This window comes from Lissotriton helveticus, chromosome 10 (genome assembly GCF_964261635.1).
Source record: "Lissotriton helveticus chromosome 10, aLisHel1.1, whole genome shotgun sequence".
Taxonomy (NCBI): Eukaryota; Metazoa; Chordata; class Amphibia; order Caudata; family Salamandridae; genus Lissotriton; species Lissotriton helveticus.
In genome coordinates, this window is record NC_136071.1 from 1,095,025,860 (window position 1) to 1,095,050,348 (window position 24,489).

Below are 24,489 nucleotides of genomic sequence, written 5' to 3' on the forward strand. Positions count from 1 at the left end.
TTCCTTGAGTGACTTTGTTTCACCCAGCACATTCTCTGATGATTGGGACTTTGAGACTGTTCATTTTAAAAAAAAAATTCTTTATTCTTGACTGTACATAAGGATAAATTGATACTTGTATAGCGCACTACTCACCCGCATGGGCCTCAAGGCGCTTGTACGAATACCGCTGTGGAACCCATCCTGGCTTTCCCTGTGAGGTGTCCACTCCTGGGCACCACCAAGGTGGAGGCAGGCATCCTTAGCGTTTTGGGGGCCGTTGTGGAGATTAAGCAAGCTATTGCCCAGAGTTGCAGAGTGGGACTCCATGATTGGAATAGGCACCGAGGCGAGAATTATCAGGTCCGTGGAATTTTGAGCCCAAGACCCGCCGAGGCGGGGAATTGAACCCTGGTACCGGGCTAGACCTCTGCATCAGGGTCTGCCGCTCTAACCATTGAGCCACACTTCTCCACAAGGATCATATCAGTTGTAGGACATCCCATACATTCAACAGTCGCGGTTTTTCATTTTCACCCCAACAATTGACAATGGTAGTGACTATTCTTTCAGCACTAAATCAGGTACCATTTTCGATACAAAAACATTTCCATACTCCATGATGTAATACGAGTCTCGCTCCCACACGTGGAGTCTGCAATGTTCATCCATAGTCTTCGTAAATAACTGAAAAAAACCTTTCACTCCCCCACCCCCTCCCCAACATTCCCCTCCCTGTACCCTCCCCTCTCCTGGTCTCCGTGATCGCCTCTCGAGGAATCTCTCCTGGCACTTATTACAGACTATAATACTGCGGGACTGGGGGTCTGTCATGAGCACCAAATCGTACCCTAGTATCGCCCACTCCTCGAGTTTTACTCTCAGTGTGTTCCTTGCGGTCTGTCTTCCTGGGACGGCAAGAAATTCAACCCGTCTAGTTCCGACAACATCACCTCCCAATCCAGTGCTATGGGGTGCTTCCGTTGCCCCTTCTCCTCCTCTCTTCTAAGGGCTGCATCTTCCGCCTGACCCCATTTCACTACATCGCTCTGCCACACCGCTGCACTAGAGGCCCTGGGGGATTTCCATCTCATTGTCAACACTCTAACTGCCAGGAGGAGAGCCAGGTCTATGAATCTCAGTTTAGCTTTCATTGTTTTAGAGCATTTGCGGAATCCCACTAAACAATATAGGACTTCTTCCTGTATCTGCATGTGTGTAATCCTATGTAGTGTCCGGCATATCTCCACCCAATATCCCTGCAGTTGTGGGCAAGACCACAGCATGTGGATGAAGCCCGCCTCCTCTTCTTTACAGCGCGGGCAGCAGCGAGGAGAATCTGGGAACATTCGGTGGATCTTCTTAAGAGTTAAATAAGCCCTATGGAGCACCATAGCCTGAATAAATTTAAATTTCACGTTACGTGATACCCGTTTGGGGTGTTCCAGTATAATCTGCCAGGCTTTATCAGTCAGTTCCCAAGTGTCCCTAAGTGTGGTAAGTGAAATCGCTGCATGTTCCCGGATCCCTGTATATAACCAGCGCAACAAATGTCCTCCTGTCCCCATGTGATACATCAGATGCACCAATTCGTGCTGTAGAGGTTTGAGTCGTTGTGGCGCCCAGGTGTTCCGAATATAGTGAGTCACGGTAGCGTGTAATAAATACAATCTGGGAGGGTTCCCCGTGGTCTTTACAAAGGCATTGTGATCCAGCAGGACTTCGTCCCCAAAGAAAACCCCAATCTGTGTTAGCCGTGTGAGCCTATCTTGAGGCGTTGGAATACCTAATAAGGGAATATTCCCAGCATACGGTGTCACCGATGCAGTATATACTAGAGCCTTTCTCCAGCATATCAAGGCCGTACGCAAAAGTGGGTGACAGTCCCGGGAGAGCTGACTTCTTGGCAACAGCAAGTTGTGGAGGTCCCCCCGGTCTAGCCGGTCTGTTGTGAGATCAATCTCGTGCAGGTTTCTGCCCGCGACCCAGTAGGACAGCCACTGAAGCTGGCTGGCGTAATAATATCCGCGAAAGTCCGGGACTCCCAGGCCTCCGGCTCTGATCCTTAGCTGGAGTTTACGGAGACTGTTGAGTCTCCTACCGGCCCCCCATATGCGGCTAATCAATATGGTGTTTAGTGTGTTAAAAATTTGTTGAGGGAGGAGCACAGGCAAATTTACAAAATAATACAATAGGCGAGGGAGCATAACCATCTTGGAGATCGCAATACGACCCATGACAGACAGGGGCAACGAGGTCCAAAATCCGACACTACTGCGGAGTCCAGTAATAGCTTGTTTTATATTACCATCTATTTGGTCCTCCGCCGTCCTATATAGCTTAATTCCTAGGTATGCGCTACCGGGATCCGGTGTGCTCCAAAACGTATGGAAGGGGGGTGTAGTGCTTCCCAAAAATAAAAACCAATCGATTTTTCAGGGTTAATGGCTAGACCGGACACCTCCTCGAACCGACAAAAAATGTCGTAAAGTGCAGTGTGATCCGCTTCCAGATCACGGAGATATAATAGAATATCGTCCGCATAGACTGATATCAAGTGGTGTGTCTCTTTAATCGGGATGCCCATCCTATCCATGTGGGTACGAAGGGCAATAGCCAGGGGTTCCAATGCCAGGACAAATAAGATCGGGGACAGGGAGAAGCCCTGTCAGGTGCCCCTGTGCACTGGGTAACATGCCGAGACGCATCTTCCTGTACGCGCTCGAGCTGTGGGGTCTGTGTATAGCAAGCGGATCCACCTCAGCAAAGGTTCTGGGAAGCCAAAGCGTTTCAGGGCTTCAAACATGAAGGTCCATGACAGGGAGTTGAACGCCTGCTTCAAAGTCCAGCGCTATGCACCCCACTCGAGTTAGTTCCTGCGGTGAAGCCGCCATCAGTGGGTGTAGCCTTCGCGTGTTCAGGGATGTACTACGCCCCGGGAGGAATCCACACTGGTCCTGATGTATAAGGGCAGGAAGGTGGGATTGAATGCGTAGGGCTATGGCCTTGCTGAGGATCTTATATTCTGTGGAGAGCATGGACAAAGGTCTATAGTTTGCCATCTCCAGTGTGTCCCTGCCTGGTTTAGGTATGGACGTTACCAAGGCCTGCATTGTAGATATTGGTAAATGCCCTTCTTCAAACGCCGTCCTATAGATTTTTTCCAGGACTGGCACTAGGGTCTCTGCGTAGGTCGAATAAAACTCCACAGGGAGCCCGTCCATACCCGGGGTCTTGTTACGGTTGAGATGCTTGATGGCAGCATGAATCTCATGCTGTGTGATGGGGCCTTCAATCGCCTTTTGTGTGTCGGCCGTTAAGACCGGGAAAGGAAGGTCGCTCAGGAACTCGAGCACCTGTGTTGGGTTTTCCATTCCATGAGGAGCATACACTTCCCTCAAATGGTCATGGAACGCCAGATTAATCTCGGATTGCGTGTGCACAAGGATGCCCGACGTGTTGTGTATTTGGGTGATAGCCGGAGGGTCTGGTCGATCCCGTACCAAACGGGCCAGCAGAGTGCCAGATGCATCTGCTTCAGTGTGCTGCCGACGCAGGCATGCGCTATAATCAATATTCCGCAATGTCTCCAAAACCTCAGCATGATCAATGTATCCTTCCTGTAATTCCCCGGGTCCACGCTCGCTTCCTGTTCAAGCACCCTCAAACGGTCCTCCACCTCACAGAGTTTTTGTGCATCTCCTGTCTAGCCCCTACCAGCTGGCCTATCGCCACTCCCCGTATCATTGCCTTCATGGCATCCCACACCACCAAATTGGAGGAGGCAGAATCCCAATTTTCTTCTAGATAATTAGTTAGGGTGTCTGACAGAGATGTCCGGAAAGGGCCATCCTCTAGGAGGAGTGGGTTGAGCCCTCAGGTAGGTACCGGGGTCGGTACCCTGCCCCAGAGAAGAGTAATCGTCACGGGTCTGTGATCGGAGAAAGTTTTCCCTAAGTATTCTGAATCCCCAACCTTCGTAATCAAAGTACTGGAGCACATGAATCGATCTATTCGAGTGTGTAAATTATGTACTGAGGAGTAAAAGTAATATTCCTTATGTGCAGGGTGTAGCACACGCCAGGCATCCACCAACCCACATCCGTCTGCCCATGCCGTGAACAAATCAGTCAGTTTTACTGCTCCTGTCGCCTGAAGGGGGGGTGTGATCTATCTAGGCCCAGGTCTAGTACAGCATTCCAATCTCCCCCAAGCACCCAGGGAATTCCGACCCAATCCGAGAGTGCCAACCCCACTGCGTGTAGAAACCTGTCCTGGTCAAAGTTCGGGGCATATATACTGCCCAGCACTATCGGTGTACAATCTAAGGTGCCCTTTACAAAGATGCATCTGCCCTGGTCGTCCACCCTCTGCTCCAGTTCCACAAACGGTGTCCCATGACGGACCCAAATAGGCGACCCTCTAGAAAAGGCAGAGTATGTTGTAGAATAAATAGTGCCCCTTTATTTCTTTCTCAACTTCTGCACCTCTGATGTCGTGAGGTGTGATTCCTGCATGAAAGCTACCTGCGCCTGGTGTCTAAGGAGGAAGGAATGGATATGGTGCCATTTCTGTATTGCCCCTAGACCACGTACGTTCCAGGTAATGAATTTATATGATCCTGTAATCTCAGCCATGATCGTCGTCAGTCAAGTCTAGTAGTGCCAGTAGTCGTATCCGGGAACCCCATAAAGCAAGCGACCAGGAGAGCACATACCCCGAAACCCCTTGTGGAAATATAACAAACACGGCACAGCGAGGCAAAAATGCTGAGCCCAACATAAGAACAATCAGCAAATAGGTCCAAAGTCCGGTGCATACGCCAGTGGGGGGGCGACCAAGCACTCATACGGTCATGTTGTTGATCTCATCGGTTGCCATCGGCTCGACGGTAGTCCAGCCCGGGGGGTATTACTCAAGGATATTTTTCACCATTACTAACTAATGTCATCGCTGCGGGAGGGGCGGGCAGTCTCCCCCGCTGGTGCACATCAGGAGAACCTCCGCTATATCTAGTCCCTGTGAGTAGAGGGGTCTCCGAGGGATTCCAAATGTACATGCTATAATGAAGGACAATCCCCCAGCCCTGCATACATACACAAGCATAGCAATGTGGCATGAACCACCAATATTCAGCATATTATAAAGGATACTATGAGGAGCATCTGTGTAGGTCCGTTCCAAGATGATCTGTTCACCGGGTCAGTTGTCCATCAGCTCGTCCGCAGCTCGGGGTGTGACCGTGGGGAACAGGACCACACTGTGCTCAGAGTCAGAATGCAGGGTACTATCTTATGAGTACGTTGCAATTTTCCCCTGTGTCCTCTCGGAATGTACCGATCATTGCCAGTGCTCCAAGTTGGTCCTTCTTTTGCTGCTCCCACGACGGGCCTTGCCGGGTTTCCCTCTTTCTGGTCTCTGGAGATCTTCTATCGCCGCGGTCTGATCCTCCTTTCGAGCCACCAACAGTCGTCTCTTGGGTGGCATCTTGACTCCCATCGATACCCATCACCTCCAACCATTCTTCTACGTCTGAGGGGCTCTCGGAAAAGTGCATTATTCTTCCGTGTATGACCTTTAAGCGAGCAGGGAAGATAAGTGCGTATTTCAACTTAGCCTTCCGAAGTTTCTTCTTCACCTCCAGGTAGGATGCTCGCTGTTTCTGCACTATATTCGTATTGTCCAGGTACAGGAACACTCTTTGGTTCTCGTATTGTATGAGGGACTTCTCCCAGGCCCGCTGCAGGAGGACATCCCTGTCCCGGTAGTTTAGAATTCGAACTATCAAAGGGCGGGGCGGGTGGGCCGGCCTGGGCCGACCAGTCGTAATCCTGTGCGCACGTTCTACGCAGAAATGTGGTGACAGACCCTCCGTCGTGACCTGGTCACGGAACCATTGTTCCATAAAGTCCTCAGCCCGTGTCCCCTCACATCTTTCTGGCAAACCTATGACTCAAATGTTATTGCGGCGGTTACGCCCTTCCGCATCCTTCACACGGTCCATTAGAGAGGTGACATGCTGCCGTAGCTCTTGGATGGAGGTGGAGTGATCTGCCACCGTCGGTGTGAGGTCAGCAATGGTGAGCCCCTGGTCTTTTACCCTGTTTGCCAGCTTATTATGGTCTGCCTTCAGGAGAGAAAAGTTTGTAGTAACCGCCCCCAATTGCTGCTCCATCGCGGATCTAGATTCTCTGATCTCTTTCAGGATGAGGTCCAGTTTGTCCACTTGTTGTTCTCTGGCTAGGGCAGTCTCTGCCGTTCCCGACCGGGCTCCTCCGTCTCCAGCTCCCACCACATTACGGGACCCCTCCGGGTCTCCCTGCCCTTCCGTAACTTTCGTACCTTTCCGCATCATGGTACTCCCTGGGTGGGTCAATCCTCAAATATGTGATAGTGTCTCGGTGCCCACACTGGTATAGGGGTCGCTCTTTCGTGAACGTTTTTGCGGTCCGCGCTCCAGGTGTGCCCCCAATCTTGTTGGCCGGAGTAGAAGGGTCAATGTACAGCTCGGTGGGCAAGGTGAGGGATGAAATGCTAGCCCTGTAAATGTCTCTGAGCCCGAGGCCCCTCCAGCCGCGGCGCCAGGTCGTAGCCCCAGCACTTAGTAATGACCACCACCAGGCCGCACCCTCTTAGGATCGAGCTCTAGTCAGCAGGTGGTGCTCTAGGAAGTAAAGCAGTAATGGCCGAAGTCCGGAGCCACACGGTCCTGCGTCGGAAGTACTGCCACTATCTACGCCCGGCTCACACCCTTGGGTCCGCTTCTGCCATTCCGCTGGTATGCGCCCTGCAGTGAGGGGGGGATTCCCACCATGCCAACCGCACCGGCTCTCCGTCAGCTTCAGGCAATGCCTGTTAACCCTCGGCCTGTCCTGACGCAATCGCCGCCATTACTCTCCGGGCGGTGCTCCCAGTCACAAACACCATCAGAGGCCGATACACTACCGTATATCTCAGGCCGAGGAGGGGCAAGGGGGGGACTTTGAGACTGTTAATAATATGATGTCAGACTTAGAGATGTCTGCAACATGTACAATCGTATAACATACAGGATAGGAGGGTCTCAGGGAAGTTTAAAGACCCAGCCAGGCTGAATCCCCTAACAACTAACATGAATAACCAAAGTAAACCGGGGGGTCTATAGTGGAGTAAAATTAATACTGGAAAGTGATAAGACCAATGCCCAACACTTAGGTGCAAAGTGAAATCCTTTCAAACATTAGTATAATGCTCATGTTACAACACATATAGCCACTAGCAACAGTAGGAGGGTATGGATTTTGTCTCAATGATCCAGAGACTCACCATCCCTACCTTTGGATGACCAGATGATAATATTGATCATTGACAAGACTTTGATGGGAATCCATCTCTGGACATTGGGTCACACCTACTGTTGCTAGTGGCTATGTGCATTGTAACATGAGCATTATACTAATGTTTGAAAGGATTTCACTTTGCACCCAAGTGTTGGGCATTGGTCTGATCACTTTCCAGTATTAATTTTACTCCACTATAGACCCCAGGTTTACTTTGGTTATTCATGCAACATGTACAAAACATGAATACTTAGAAGGTTCATCAGATTATGAACAAATGTATTGTTATAATCACTATGGTCATCATTTGCACAAATCTGAAAACCCTAGAAATGGTTATACTTATAATCAATGGGAACATTGTCCTACGGCAAAGGGTAGCTATAAAAACATTTTATGACAAATTTCCATACTTTTCAAGTTTTAATGTTTCAAATACAGAATCATTTTACTTTAAAAATGTTAATAGGACAAGAATGAAAAGTATGTTGACTAATACTAAGCAAATTTATTCTGCGGCCTTTTATGCTCAATTGTCTACTTTTAGATTTTGACTTTTGGAAAGACAACATTGAGACAAAAACTGTCATGGGCACAAAAGACTGGCAGGTGCAGGGATTAGAAGCTTTATTTAGAGCCTGCATCATCCCAGAACAAATAATATGTTTGAATGACACTGTTCAACAGACATCATGTCTTGGTTTAGCTAAGATAAAAGATTTAAACAAACCGTCCATACCTAAATCCACACCTGATACTAATGACACTACAGATAAGGAGGTAGACGTGAAATATATTTTACAACAAATCAGAACTGATGCGGATTGGAAAAAATGGTTAATCTGGCCCACAGACACAAACAACTGTCAAGATAGATTCCTGAACAAAACACAAGGTTTCATCTTCACTAGGCCAGATCCAAGATATGTCCAGAGACAACATCCAGGGATAGTAACATCATACAGTGTAGGAAAACTGTGCCTTGAGTGGCTACAACAATCCACACTACCAGATATAAAACAACACTTAACTTTACTTAAAGATGGCGTTGATTTGAGAGACTTCTTACTAGGGCCTCGTAAACCACGTCATAAACATTTCATATACGCCGGTATATATGCTGCTTACAATGAAGCATGGAATATCACGCAAATGAAAACTGCAGAACGAATACGAGAAATTGATCGTATTAATTTAGAAAAATCACTATCTGTAGTTGACAATGGGTTAACGTCTGCCATCCAAAATGTATTCTTTGGACAGCATTGTATCCTCTGCCATAGACATAATGGAACAGGACTTGCTCATGTTACAACATGGACAGTCTCAATTGCGTTCTATAATGCGGTTAGGCTGGACGTTACAAAATCTTCGTTCAGGCTATGTGCCTTGGCGGCTGATCAACACCACGTCATTGTTTTCTGGGTTTAACCATACAGATAAACAAATCTCTTTGGCAGAGAGGGGAACAGACTATACGGTGCTGAGCATAGAAAAACTGGAAAGATTACCATTAACTGTTTCTGAGAAAACAGCGATAGAATGGATAATACATGGCACCATTACTTTGCCAGTGATGATTTTCCAGTTTCAGTATTGCTTAAAACACATACCAGCGGGCCTGTATGAAAGGTTGGGTAAAGAATACATCAAGTCAACCTGGGATTTGCCATATGCACACAAATGTTGAAGTGGGGGAAAAGTATTTCTTAGTGGTACAAATTGCAAAAACACACTAAGCGGTACACTTTTATGTCAGGGTATTAATTTACATGGAGCCTGTGATGGTTCTTCGAACAACTTATCCTGCCACCTGCAAGTTCTCCGGCTGCAGTGATAGATTCAATTTTTGGGCAACTTTCTAATGGGAGTTATTTAACGTTGAACGATCACAGCTGATGTGGCATGTTGGCAGGAAAAGCCTATCTCGTAACTGTGTCCGCCAGGGTCACTTGCTGTATGCAAGTATTGTTTCCTAAAAGCAAGACAGACGGGGAGTTGCCGCTATGGCCTTCACTGAACATCTCCTCTATACGAATTGATACTTTAAGCAGAATGAAAGCCATTCTTTTACAAAAAACTGTGCCACTGACCACGTCCAAAGAGACGTATGAACTGCAAGTTGCAAGGACTTCTGCAGAGATACATGCGCTTTTATAGACAAACTGCCCTATACATTTCGTAGAAATGTTAGGTCGTATCTTTAGCATGTCTGATACGAGTGGTATTGTACATGTATTTAAGACAATTTTCTCGGGACTGCTAGCACCCTTTGAAGCAGTTCTCAGAATATTTCCAAACTTCGTGCACTCAGCGTTTGGCGGACTGCCTCTCGTTTTGGGACTCGCAGCAGGGATACTATTATTGCTCCTTCTGCTCCGATATGGCAAGCCAAATCACCAACGACACCCAGTTTACAGTGGAGAACACTCTACTAGCAATGGGGTTTCGTGAGCGCATCATCCAAATTTTGGGATTATCTTGTTTAAGAGAGCTGAATGCCACATGGTTTTTGTCATTCAGACCAATCTGTCAAGATTGCATCTTACCTGTTCTGCGCTGCCTGCTACGTGGAGAAGAATGCGTGTTAGACATCTGTCTTACGCTACCATCAGTCATGCCTACGGATGTTGATACTTTGCTTGGACCAGTAACGGCTCATGCACTGTGTTGTCTCCAGCGGCTACCAATCCTGATGACCGCTTTTGTTGAGATCTCACAGACGCAAGTTACTGCCAATGAGATACGTGAGGCAACAGGCGTACAGGTACCATCTACTACAAGCACAGCTAATGCGACTGACGCTGACGGCGATGCTTCTCATCTGTGTACTATTGACCTGCTAAGCGAGGTAATCCAACTCTCACCTACAATGATAGATGAATTCTTCACAGGCTTAGAAGATGTGATGTTTTCCCCTAACAATGAAACTGACTTGTAAAAAATTGGAACACAGTGTTCTGAGAGACTCTGAATTTGATCTTCGTTTTTCTAAAAATCTTCTAACTTTGTAATTCTATTTTTCTACTATTTGACTTTTTCCATAATTTAACTTTTTTTGGCACCAAGTAATCTGCTTAAAGTAGAACTATTCTTAGAGAACAAGAACTCTGTGATAAACTTCCAACAGACAATATTTGACCTTGTCTTCATTCAAACAGTTTTTATATCTCTGCTATGGGATGGGCTCGACTGTTTTTCTGTAATTAAGAGCCATTTCATAGATGTAAATTCGTGATTCATTCAGATAGCATTTCCAATGTCATACTATATGCTTTGAATGAAAACATTGCTTTTAAATGCGTACAACACAAATACTCATTTTCATGTACAACCATTTCAAATGCATTTTATGTAATTTTTTGGTGGGGATATGTTTTAAATGCTTAGAATTTAGTATTATCGAAGTTAATAAAGTGGAGTGGGTGTTGTGTAGCGTTTTAGGACCCGAGTGTAACTTTCCCGATTCATGCCCTTATATAGGTAAAATTCACATTGCCATAATATAGGCATAAGAAATCATACCCATATTTAGACATAGCCCATGCAGTCCAAATACAGGCATGGCTACTTCCACCAGTTCCGAAAAGCCACAACGATTTCTTGGAAAATCGGTTTAAGCTGCTAGGGAACCTCCCCTAGCTTGAATATTGATTTGTCCAAGAACTCATGGAGTTTTCAAAGTAATACCATTCCCTTGGGCTTATTTGATGATGTTATTATGTCCGACTTTACGTCAAACTAGGCACCTTCAAAATATAAATATGCCTTCACTTGCTCTAGCAAACACATGGTGGTTTGGAGCAGTTCGACTATCTACTTGCCCAACGCAGTTCCCGCAAGCAAGTAGCTAAGGAAGCCGACCCTCCAGCTGATGCACTGACAGAGAAGCTGCCCTTTCTCTGAGCAAGAATCCAGCTCCAGTGTTTCCAAGCTCCTCTTGCGGGGTGTTGGGAAATCGAGACAGAGAGATACCAGACCTCCTTCATTCTAAAACCAAGGTACGGAGCTGATTCGACCCAAAGAGAACTCTTGGATAGGTTCTTGGCAAAGAAAACTAAACCTAGGCTACACCATACTTTCTTCCCTCGTACTAGACTTTGGTTAGGTACATTGGGGTAGGCGTATTTTAGAAGCACCAGTTGAGTACTTTTAGCCCTTATTATTTATGTATGCATTTTTATATGGCTTAGAAACCATACAATGCTCTTACAGTATTATTTCCTGTTACTGTTTACGCTGTACGCATTATACTTCGCAGCCTGCATAAAAATTGTAGCAGTTCACTTCTCTTGTATGAGAAAGAAGGCTGCTCAATAAACATTTTATTGAAAACACCCATCTCTCTATTTCACTACAACTCTGTAGAAACGAAGCATGCACGATTGACTGAGTGAAATACTTATCTATTGTTTCCACGACTCTAGTGATACGTTTTTTCTTGGGAAACAAAGTTGTCATGTTTATGAGGTTGTCAGAAAGTAATCCCTTCTTGTGAATTCGAGAAAGTTTCTAGTGACCTCTGAGCTAGCTGGCACTCACTATTAAGTTTCGTATATTCGATAGAGACCTAGTAGACCTCAGTCCTACGTCAATTCTATAGTATATACTATTCCAATGCGCAGCGCCTATTGGGAATATAGGAACTACACTACAACTGAAGCCACCAAATGGTAAGCAATGGGCGGGCTGCAAGCCTTTTATTGTAAACAATAGGGCAGTGGTTCCCAAACTGTGCTCTGTGGCTCCCTGGGGAGCCGTCAAACCTTGCCAGGGGAGTCGCGCACCAGGCACCTTAATGCATTTAATGTTGAAGGGTCTGTTGGCTTCAGTTAAACTAATTAGACTTAAACGCATGATGTCGAGGATTTGTAAGTGACATGCCTAAAGCTGTAAACATAGTGCTAATGTTGTGTTGAGGGAGATGACCTCCATATTTCACTGGATCCCCACATTCCAACACTCCCAAAGTACATGGAAGATGCCTGAATTATTTTGTTAGACTTGTTTTTTCCACATGCATTTTACATCAATGCAAGTTATAAGGAAAGGACAGTTGTCCTGTCTATTAAACACAATAAATATTATTAAGTATTGACACATGTACTTAAACCATAGGCACTTCCAGTACACATTTATTTTCAGTAGACATACATGTCCAGACAGGCCTGCTCTCTCCTTGAGCACAGGGAAGTAAAACAGCATATATGGCATTTGGAAGCAAGAAAGAGGGATTTTTAAAAAAGAAAATCAGAGGAATTTATTTGGCTTGCATTGATTTGGAGGCAATTTTCGGGAGGAGACAGCGAAAAATAAAGCTGTATGTGATTTCAAAAATCATGAGTAACCAGCTGAGACAGGTGTGTTGGCACGTACAGGGCAGGACTGGGAACCACTACCGGCCCTGGCAAAGTGCTCGGCCGGCCCCCCTCCCCACTCGGGGGGGGGGGTTGGGGGTGCCACCGAGCTCTTTGCCGGGGCCGGTTTTCGGCCGATTTTGGTACAGGGCTGATTTTGCACGGCCCTGTAACAAAAACGGCCCCCAGGGGCCCATAACCGGCCCCCACCAATGCGGCCCACCGGGGGATTGCCCGGTGCCTGCTGAGGCCAGTCAAGTCCTGGGCACGTATGACATGGGTAGAAATGGAAGTGCATGCAAATATTCTTCAAGCGCAGAAACACTTTGGCAATGGGGCCTACATGCATTTTGGGTGCGTTCTCGCACTGTAAGTGGGATAAAAAAGTTTGAGAGGGTACTCTAAAAAAGGCATGGGCAAAGAAGTGTAACTACGAACATTTTATTAGAGGCGCCGCCTTAGGAATACGAAATACTCTGCGTATATGATTATAATACCTTCATCAGCTTCATCACAATTATTTTCAGGGAGAAAAATGCAAGTACTTCCGAGGCCAGGCTTACATCCCCCCCACCCTCTAGAAAAAGTAACAGTGGGGAGCCACAAGCAATGGCCACCAATGAGTCAAGGGAGCCGCAGGTCGAAAAAATTTGGGAACCACCAATAGGGTCTCGCAACTCGCAAGAGCGCATGCTGCGCTGTTGAAGGCTCAACCCTAAAAAGGGGAGACCTTGTATAAGACACACAATTTCAATAACACTGCTGTAACAAAGCGGTATAACTGTAGCAACCCCTACGGAATACATGCACAATTACCTCCCCCCCCCCCCCCCCCCCCGATCTGCCGTCTGAGATAGATGGACAGAAAGACATCACTTTCAACTCCAAAATTAGATTAGATTATGATGTGCCATAATTGAATGACTAATGTAAAAACACAAAGTAGGTTAAAAAACAATTACTGGGAGATGGGACTGAGTAAATAGTAGTTTACTAAGACTATGGGTTCGGCACATACATAACTGTCTCCACTTTCCTATGGCCAATGTTGGTAACTTAATTTGTGGTCTCTACCAAAAATAAGATCTTGAGAACCTCCTGGAATAAGAATAATTGTATTTCTTTTAAGAAGTGGAGTTCATGATTAAAATGTATTTTTAAGCACAACAGGACTCATCTACAAGGTCGACATGTGTTCACTAGTAAGGTGACCGTGTGAGCCATGATGTGCGCATGTCCTGTATACGCTAATGCTGGTAGGAGAAATTCCTGCTGGCAGGTAGGTCTGAAGATCATGTAAGACACTCAGCTTCAAATTTCATGAAAGTCAAGTCAAAGGTGGAAGGAGGACACAACCTAGTCAGGTTTTCATTTGCCGACTTTCCCTGAACCTTACAGGAAGAATGTGATGAGTCTCAAGACATTTAGAAGTGAAAAAACTATTTTAAATATCTGCACAATACAACAAGAGTGTCCCTTGGAAGGTCTTAACTATTTGGAACAGTTCAGGTGCTTTATTCATTTTACACAAAACTTCAATGCAGAGGTATTTTCATGTTCTGTTCAGTTCTTTTTACTGTTCCATTACAAAATAAACATTGGTGAATGTACTGTGGATTTAGTGGAGTTCCTTGTAATGCACTGGATTTTGTCAAAATTAGGACAGCAGACGCAGTCCCTCGGATTATGAGAGCAAGATAGATGGTTTACTGGAACATAAAGCTCTTTTTAAGTTACTTGGTTTGAGAAACACCAATATGTGCAAACACCCAGTCCTATCTAATATTTAGCTAAGCAATATACCATTTGTTAGTTGGCCTTTAGCAGCCGAATAAGGACATGGCCCTGAACAAGGTCTCATGTCCTTGGCTGACCGGTTGAATGCCAACAAATAGTTCTTTGATGCGCCTGAAAGCATCCCATTACAAAATCAAAGTAAAAAGGCACTGCAGCTCATAACATGCAGTGACAAGGGCACAGTTTGAAATGAATGAAAGACTACACTTGTACTAAAAACAATGGCAAAAGTAATAGGTCCCAAATGTGAGATATTTTGGCTTTGCCAATGTTTATTTATAGAAAGTTGACGATAAATGCTTCCAATCTCAAAGGACTGGACACCATCAGCACAGCCCCAACACCGATCCTGAATGAGTTAATCATCACAGCCACCTAGAAACATGCCACTGTACTCTCTCAAGAAACCTCAGCAGACGCAATGACGCTAACCAACTACCGGCCTACCTCCCTGCTTCTCTACCCAGCAAATATCATGGAAAAGATGAGGAATGCTGGACACCCATCGAGCTGACATCCACCTTCCCGACACCACTTAATCCGTTTTCAGGCTCAACCACAGTACAGAGACACCCAACCACAGTGCAAAAACTGTCCTCAGCGCTGCCAAGGACAACTTTTGGGTTCTCATGGACAGAAGTGACACCATGGGCCTCATTCTTCTCGATCTTTTTGCAGCCTTCGCCACCGCCTCCCACCCAATCCTAATCCGACAACTGCATGAATCTGGCATCCAAGCTACTGTACTTCACTGAATTTGCTCCTTCCCGACAGGCTACACCCAGTCAGTCAGCCTGGCCCCCTTCATCTCAAACCATGTCAACCTCATCTGTAGAGTTTCACATGGATCCTCACTCAGCTCCAATCTATTTAATACCTTTATGACCCGGCTCACCATCATCAACTGTGACAATGCCATCAACACCTTATCCTATGCGGACGAACTCGATCTCCAACAAGACGCCAAACACAGAAACCAAAGTTTCCGCCTGCTTGACCGAAGTAGCCAGATGGATGGAAACCAACTGCCTCAATCAACAAAACAAATGGACAAAACGGAAGATGTAATCTTTGTCAAAGAAACCTCGCTCTGGGACTCCACTTTTTGGCCTGTCAAACTCTGACTCGTACCCCTTCCGGCAACCCATACAAAGAACCTTGGAATAGTAATCGGCAACCAACTCACCATGACCGGTCAATTGAATGCAGTCTTCGTCTCCTGCCTCCACACACTCAAGATGCTCAAGAAGATATACAAATGGCTCCCCATCAACACTCGCAGAACTGTCACCCAAGCCCTCATCACCAGCAAGCGCTAGCATGAGTACTACTGAGACGGAGAAAGAAAAGGAGGTTATTAACAGATTTATGAAGCAAAACAATTGTGGCTATAGTCTAAGCACTGGTTATATAAAGATCTTATTTTAGATAAATGGCAGCCTTTGCATTTGGCATCCCTAGCATTGGAGGCACAAGCAGAGGGCTCCATAGAAAACTTTAGATCTCTGCCTTTTCTTTGCAGAGCCTGGGAGGAATCAAATGCAATGGTAACTACAGAACACAGCTTTAAAGAGAGGGAAGGATAAGAGTGAAGAGAAAGAAACAGGAGAAAAGGAAGTAGATGGAATGGAGAGGGAGAGCTGATAAAGCAAACACGAAAGGATGATGAAGGGGAAAGAGTTACGAAGTGAGGGTGTGAGAGAAAAAAGATGGGGTGAGAAAAGGAAAGCATGAGGAAGTAATGGATTATTTTAGGGGGAAACAAGGAGGAGGATGAGGTGTAAGAAGGGGAGATAGACAATGAGGGAAGGTGAGCAAGAATGGGAGAAGAAATGGAGAAAGGGCAAATCCAAGATAGAGGTGACAATCTATGAATATTAAACGCAAGAGAAAACATGAGTGACGTGCAGATAGACAGCACAGCATGGACAAAGGAAATAGAGAGCAGGGTGGAGGATATAGAATTAGGTGGCACCAGTGGTGACGGTGGGCTGCACACGTGGTGGAAGTGGGCAGCAGCCTTTTTACTAAACTTTTGGACCCCAGAACTTTCTTTATACAAAGTAAGCATTGCCCATGGCGTCATCCAAACAAGCAAGCATAATTTTGCCTGAGGAAGTATCGATGTGAGAGCTGTTCACCTGCAATTGAGAAATATACTCTTGCAGATAACAGTCAGTAACCACATGCAGTACACTTCCAATTTGGGCATTCAATTCAAGACCCATTAGACATGGTCAGATAGTGTGTGAGGTAGGGGTATATATGTTACTTTTAATGTGCTTGGGACCAACATCCTGAAAGACCAGCTTCTAATTTAAACAAGACATGGTGTGACATATTGACGGGCAGTAGCAGAATGCAAGAGTCTCGTCATGTCTGGCTCACCATTCTTCTCTTATAAGAAGTCCATGATGCAAACCAGAGATCGCTTGTATTTTTGTCTGTGGCCTGATGGTCATACTGGAACGGTCTAGCACAATACCTATAAGTGGACTGAATTCTCCTCTCCAGGATATAATATCACTAGCTATTAATAAACAGATGTCAAAGACTGTATCAAAGTTCTCAGAAAAGTCTCTATTGAGTTTATATACATTAGAGAATTTAACTGGTTTGTGAACAGTGTCCAAAAGTTAATCCAAGATCTACCACCAGGGAGTGAATATACATTCATCACTTTAAAGTAAACAGAGATATAGATTATATCGACCCCTCTTGAGTATGAAGCTCTCCCAACGGCACTGTAAAAAGGTTTAGTCATCATCTCTGCTACATGGACCAAAATAATAAATTCCTCCCAATCGAGCAGCTCCATGCCGGCTCCCCTCAAACTCGGCCAAGTAAACCCCTCATTAAAAAAAAAAAACACCGACCCAAATTACCTAAATAACTACAGACCCATAACTAACCTCCCTCTACTCACCAAATCTATCAACAAATGTGTGCTTGCTCTACTCACTACCCACATTGAAAAATACAACTTACAGAACACCTTCCAGTCGGGTCTCAGAAAAGACTGCAGTAAAGAAACTGCTATACTGAATGTCGTAGACATTCTTCACAGGTCTCTGGACAAAGGACAAACATGCCTCCTAGTCCTCCTGGACCAAATCGGCCACCTTCAACACTGTCAAACATGACATCCTCCTAAACATTCTCTCGAAGAGAGCAGGCATCAAAGAAACTGTCCTGCAGTGCTCCTTCAGTGGTTTGCCTCTTTCATAGGAAAGCACACAGAGCTTATCAAATTCAACAATGAAATCCCAAATGCAAATCCAGTCTCACAAAGTGTCCAACCAGGGTCAACCCTGCCTCCTGCCCTATTCAACCTCTATATGTAACCTTTCGCAGTGATCTTGAAACAAGCTAGAATCACCTATTACCTCAGCGAGGATGTCACCCATCTCTATATGAAAATCTCGTTGGTCAGTGACATCCATCACCTAAGTAGCAATCTATACAAAGTTCATTCCTGGCTAACCAGCAACCACTTCAAAGGCAATCCCAACAAAACTGAACTCTTCCTCATCCAACCCAAAGAAAAATCCTTTACAATAGCTTGCTGGCTCAACAATATCACCGGAATTAACTGCAAACTGTCCATCTCTGTTGCTGTTAAATCCCTGGGAATCACAGTCAACCATCACTTAAGCATGAAGGTGCATAGTAACGACTGCAAAAAGTGCCCTCTACTCACTGAAACGCCTACAAAAAGTCAAATCCTTCATACCTAGTGATAACCTACAACTGTGGTGCAAGCTCTCATTCTCCACAAGCTGGACTATGGTAACTCTACGAATACGGGTGGCCCAAAAGCATACCTAGCCCCTCTGAAAGCACCACTCCATGTGGAGGCCAGGCTTCTATCGGGAGAGAGGAGACATTACAGCATCACTCCCACTTTCAAGCAGCTCAACTAGCTTCCAATAGAGACAAGAGCTATGTTCAAAACTGCATGCATAACTCTCAAGGCTCTAAACACGGATAAACCAATAAATATTTTCAAATAAACGGTCAAAAACGGTACAAACAGCCTTCTCCTGATTCTAACAAAATTCAAGAAAGAGAAATCCCGCACCTGGAAATGCCCCTAGAATCTTTAACACTCTACCTCAAGAATTACGCGACCGTAAACCCTTCCCCTACTTCAAGACGAAATTGAAACTCCTTCTCCTCAACAATTATTTAAACCCATCCTCCTATAGCTTCCAACTGGCCCGCGCTGCCTCCCACAAATTCAAGACTTAGCCTCAGCACCATTACCTCAGGGAAAACGCTTATGCCCCACTCCCCGTTGCCGCCAAGAGGCCCATCCCTAAGCTACCCCTGAACTATTTCGCCCATCCACTCGACTGCACACAACAGCCCACTGTTATTATGTGGTCTCTATGCACGTTTACTTATTCCCTGTGTAACAATGTGCAAATGTAACTATTCACTGCTAAAACAATATTTATATATCTGTGCTGTTTCTACCTCAAAAAAGTATCAGTTACTGATACTAATGCCATCATATGTTTTTCTCACATACTGCCATTTTGCCTTCATGCCTACCCCAATATGTTAGCCATATAATTACTATATGCAAATATTGTGAAGTGCTACGATGCCTTTGGGTCAAGTTTGCGTTATATAAAACTCAGCAAATAAATATATAGGATGATCAAGAAAAATTTGCTGCTACTAATGTTTTGGACTTTTCAGGAATTGAGGAAATTGTTATAGGCTGATCACACCACACCAACACAGGTGTTTCACCCTGTTACTTTATAGGGACATGGTGCCTTCATCTATAAATATCAGTCCCTGAATAGATAAAACGTCCATATCGGTGGATAAAGGGAAGACATTTACAAGTAGAAAGAACATTTTCCCAATAGTAATATGTGGGGTGTCCAGATCACTGGTTGCAAGTTTGAGTGCGTAAATGTGTCAGGCGTGATTGCTTGGTTGTGTTTCCAAGAAAGTATCTAGGTTTTTGGAGCCCAAATTGTTAGTGGCAGTGAAGATGCATGCAGTCAAGGTTGATGATCGAAACTGAAACAAGGAGATAGTCTGTTCTTCCGGAGCTAATTGCTCTTGTAGCTCCTCTAGGTATTCATCTTCAGATGAGTGAGTAAGTCTAGTGCGACTATCAGAATGGAGGAAAATTAGTCCATAGAAATTTAAATATTTTGTGTGTTGACTTTGTGTAGTCCTTCATACTCATTTACCTGGCTTTACTCTTCTTTGGCTATTCGTTTTTTGTGGGTTCTTGTGTGTGAATGGGTGTTTGTTGTTGTGAGAATGATTGTTGGTTGTATAAGGGTGAAGATGTATTGAGAATCATGTGTATGCATTGTTCAATAGTAAACCTTGTTAGAAAGCATTTAGGTCCCTTAGAATTTAGGCTTTTAATTGGAGCAGTTGCTTAAGGGGGCCTCCATTGAGAAATATCCATTCTTTACACTTTGACATTTCAGTTGTTAGAAAATCTAGATTTTGAGCCAAATAAAATGTCTTTATAGACAACTACAAGGCAAGTAGTTAATAGGTTTTTAGATGGATGGGGAGAGAGCTCTCCCTTTGCCTTTCAAAAAGCCAAGACTGGATTGAAGAGTAAAAAGGAATGCTCAATATCAAACTTTAGTGATGGAAAACAAAAGTCATTCAGTGCGGTTAAGTAGGAACAACGTCGAAGCAGTCTAGTGCGCCAAACGTTTAGGGAGAGCAAAGTTCAAGCATTTGGCAGAATGGACAAAACACAAAAAGTTTTAGCACCAAACTGTTTTAGGGAGAGTGGGATATCTTCAAGGGACGTCAAATGTAGTAGTAGATTGGAACTAAGGATAACTAAGATGAGAGCTAAGGTGTTGTTGGACATTGGAATAACTTCACAAACTGTTTCTCTCTAGGTTCTGCACAGATGGATGTATTTCCTCTGGGCGTATTGAGGTACACAGCAACATTTTACAGATAGTGTTCCTGGGAGCACTAACTAAAGATCCTTCTCTTCAGAATTGGTCAGTAATGGTGAGGTAAGTTTTTTCCCCCTTCTGTGATGATTGAGAGATTTGACATAAGCCAGTGTGCTTATTCTACAGAATACTTGAAACGGTGTCCGTTTTAAGGGTAAGAAGTAGCAAGAAATTAATTAAAACTGTCAACATCTGCTTGACAGACAAAATGTAGTTTTGTTTTTTAAAACATTACACCAGTTTCTTATCTCACAGTTTATAGGTGTGTTTCTAAGTCTTGAAAGATGCCGTAATTGAAGTGCAATCATGTGAGGAAGTTTGGAGGACAATTTGCAGAGTAGAACAATTAAACAACTTTTTTTTTATTGTATTTACCCAATTTCTATTTTATTAGCCCCTATCACTTTCTTTCTTTACTACTCTCTTTTAAAATGGATTGCGAACACTCTTTCAAAGCTATGAATAGGTGTCAACACTGGTGCTTTCTAACAAAAGACAAACCTGGATGTTTGACGCACTTGCCAGAAAATATTCAAAAGCACTAATTTTTGGAATGTTTCACATTTTCTGTAACTTCTGATTCAATTGACGAATAAAGTGGATTAGGTGTCACATGAAGAATTAAGTAGCAAGTCCCTACTTAAAGTTTGTTAATGGAATTGCTTAGTTTCAGTTCAGCATTTACAAGCATTTCACATAGCTAGCTCTAGTTCTGGTAGCCTTACAATATCGTGTAAGGTTAAGATTGGAGTTTCTCAAACTTTGACCCTTATTTAATACGGACCTTGCTGCTATATTCCATTCGGAGTATAACCCATGGATCCTTAATATTACAGGGATAATTTGCACATTTTTAAAATTCAAAACCTCTCTTGACATTTCCAAGCAGACAAAAGAAGCAAGAGGCATTGCAAATTATTTTGATAACTGCCTGTGAATTACTACATTTAGACTGCCTTATGAAGCCAGCAGCCTCTGCAATAGTTGCAATGACCCCAACTGGGCGAGAGTCCGAATTCTCCATATTTGCCTCATGGAATAACATCAACAAATCAATACTTCCAAAAATAGGAATGGTAGATAAATATTGAGTGAACACTATTAAAAGACTATGAAGCAGCAAAATGAATTTATTTTGTTAAGCATAGGTGGACTCATAATGGGAGTTTAACTACCACGTTCTAACATATGAGTTTAAAGAGATTGGGCACCCTTATGATAGGGCCTGTCCATGAACCGCCAGACAAAAGAGAATCCCTGATCGAGCAAAGACCTAAGACCCTCAAATTTTGTTGGCTGAACAGGGGTAAAATACAATCTTGTTGATAAGCCTGCAGTTGTTGAGCCCTTTGTAACTATGTATCCAAGCAACTGTGAAGTAATTTGACAGTGCCACAGCTTTTGTTACCTAAGATAATTTTGAAATTTAAATATGTGTAAAGATAAATGATACACGCTGACGATGCATACTTTGATAGTTTTGTTACATGTCAGGGCTAAAGCTAGGAACAGGTCAAGTTGGAAGTAATGATTGCGATCAACTAAAGCAAACCGAGGGAGGTTTAACTGTGATTGCTACAGAAGAATATAACTGCTAAAGACCTGAATAGCTTCCAAAATCTGACTTGCAAACTTACTATAAAGCATAGCTATCATATCATCACATTCTGACAAACTGGTTCAGCTTGGTACATGAGAGGGAGACACCTGGTTTATTCATTTTTAAGGGGTTTAGTGTGTCCTATAAGTAGTCATAAACTACATTTGTGCAATAGAAGCAGACACCTTGGGTTTAAAAGGCCATGTACAAATTTTCACCCATTGGGTAGTCGAAAGTGGTGGGGATCAAAAGGAGTGGACAGACTTTTAAAGTATAATGTTCTTTCGTTAGGTTCTCCATGTTTTTCTTTAATAGTTTTCTTGTACGTTTATTAATTACTTTACATATATTAGAAGCAAAGTGACGTCTTTAAACATATTTGACGAATACATTTCAGATTCCAAGACTGGCTTTGAATATCCACAGCTACTTTAACCCGATCCTGCAAAACAAGTGAGATACACAAGAGCGAGGGTTTGTTAAAAATGAGAGGATATATCTAGGAAAAAATATTACTCTCTTCACCTACAAATACAGTGAGAGAGGTACACTTAAAGCAGGCTATAGAACAATAAGGAACCTTGCTTTACAAGAAAGAGTATTTAATTTTTCTGGTAGACTGCTAATGCTATGCCACCAGTTCTTTCCTAAACCACTACTTGCACAAAATTATTCTATGCTTTTTTTTTTACACTGTACATAGTTTTGTAAAATATATACATTCTCATTTTGGACTAAATGTTGAGACATTCTTAGCAAAATTTGTAGTATTTAATGGATTATGAGATTAGTTAACATTCCTCCCTGGCCCCCCCCCATGTTCCTGTTTTGGTAACTTTTTTTATTCTGCAAAAACAAACGTCCCAGGGTGCCATTTTAAACTTGTGTTTGTTATTTTGGATCTAGAGTAAATTCATTGTTTTGGTATTAGATTTCCAAATTCGTTTAGCAACACCACTATGCATATATCTGCTTCTGAGAGTAACGATCATATCATAGCGTATCAGTAAAATGTATATCAAATTAGACCACTTAGGAATACATGACATTTTGTTTAATTTGCCTCACGTACTTAGATATTCAATCAATCGGTATTTGTAGAGCTCGGCTTATCACCTGTGAGGGTATCCAGGCACCAGCATCTTACTGGGATCAGTCAAACAGCCTGGCCTTGAGTGCCTTTCTGAATTCCAGGAGAGAGGTCGATGTTCGGAGGTGAAAGAGAAGGTTGTTGCAGTGCTTTGCAGCAAAGTAGGTGAATAAGAGTCCTCCACAGTGGCTACGGCAGATGCGGGGAGTGTATGCTAGGGCGCGGGAGATAGATCGAAGGTGTCTGGATGATTGGAGTAAATTCAGGCAGTGGTTAATGAATGCTGGTCTGTGGTTGTGGAGGGCCTTGTAGGACTGTATCAACATCTTGAATTGGCATATTTTCTGGATGGTGAGCCATTGTAGGTTCCTGAGGTGTGGGGTGACGTGGCCCATTTGGGGAGGTTGCGGTGGAGTCTGGCAGCCACGTTCTGTATTGTATGGAATCTCTTCGGGAGTTGGGTGGTGATTCCTGTATACAGCTAGTTGCCGTAATCCATCTGGCTGGTGATGAGGGATTGAGTGATGGTTTTACAGGTGTTACTGGGGAGCAATCTGAAGATCTCATGGATCAGGTGGAGTGTTTGGAAGCAGACGGAGGAGACTGCATTGATCTGGTATTTCATGGTGAGTTTGCGGTCCAAGGTGATGGTGAGGTTGCAGGTATGGTCTATTGGTGTGGGTCTGAGTTTGGCAGGCGACCAGGTGTCGTTCCACGGGGAGGTGTTGTTTCCAAAAATCAGCACTTCTGTCTTGTCCACGCTGAGTTTCAGGCAGTTGGTCTTCATTAAATTGGTGACACTCATCATGCAGTTGTAGAGGTTAGCCCAAGTGGTGGATGGGTCTTCTGAGAGCGAGAGGGGGGCTTTCCCAGAGTGAAAGGATGCCAATTTTTTTAATCAATTATTGTACATTTTATCAGCCATGCTTGAGTCATGCTAATTTAAAGCAAACAGTCTGCTTTCGAAAGAAGGATTCACTGGTACTATGTGCAAGATGCATTCTTCTACACACAATGGTGCTGGACGGGTGCTTTAGCAATATATTGTCCCTCATTGGTCTTGCGGTTAGAATATTCAGCTGTGCTTTCTTCTTAAGATAGGTTGATCTCACTTAAGGAGAGCTCTACTTGAGCTAGATTTGTAGAAAGGTGCGCACTGAAGAGCCAAGGAGTGCTATTCTTTGTTATTTTTGTTGGAATTTTAGAAATCTCTATTCTCAAGCCCTTCAGTAAGAATGTTTTGCTACTTTTGCCATTCGGAGCTGCTAGACTGTGGTTTAATTCTTGAGCCTATTTCTCCACGTGTTTGGCGTCTGATCTGGTCATCTGTTCTCCCACCATCCTTCATCACATGCGTGATCATCAAGGGATCCTTCACCCTTTTGAA

General features: G+C 44.1%; 1 protein-coding gene across 4 annotated transcripts in view; it reads right to left on the minus strand.

Moving 5' to 3' along the window:
* The window catches only part of BMP15 (bone morphogenetic protein 15), a 94,272-nt gene that overhangs the window by 32,598 nt on the left and 37,185 nt on the right, over positions 1 to 24,489 (minus strand). For 2 of the 4 annotated variants that reach the window (XM_078663820.1, XM_078663817.1), the window contains exon 2: positions 15,639 to 15,782. The exons of 1 other annotated variant lie outside the window; for it this stretch is intronic. In XM_078663820.1, the coding sequence (XP_078519946.1) occupies positions 15,639 to 15,782 (144 nt within the window). The remainder of the gene's footprint in view (positions 1 to 15,638; positions 15,783 to 24,489) is intronic. One more of the 4 variants, XM_078663818.1, reaches the window with a different exon arrangement.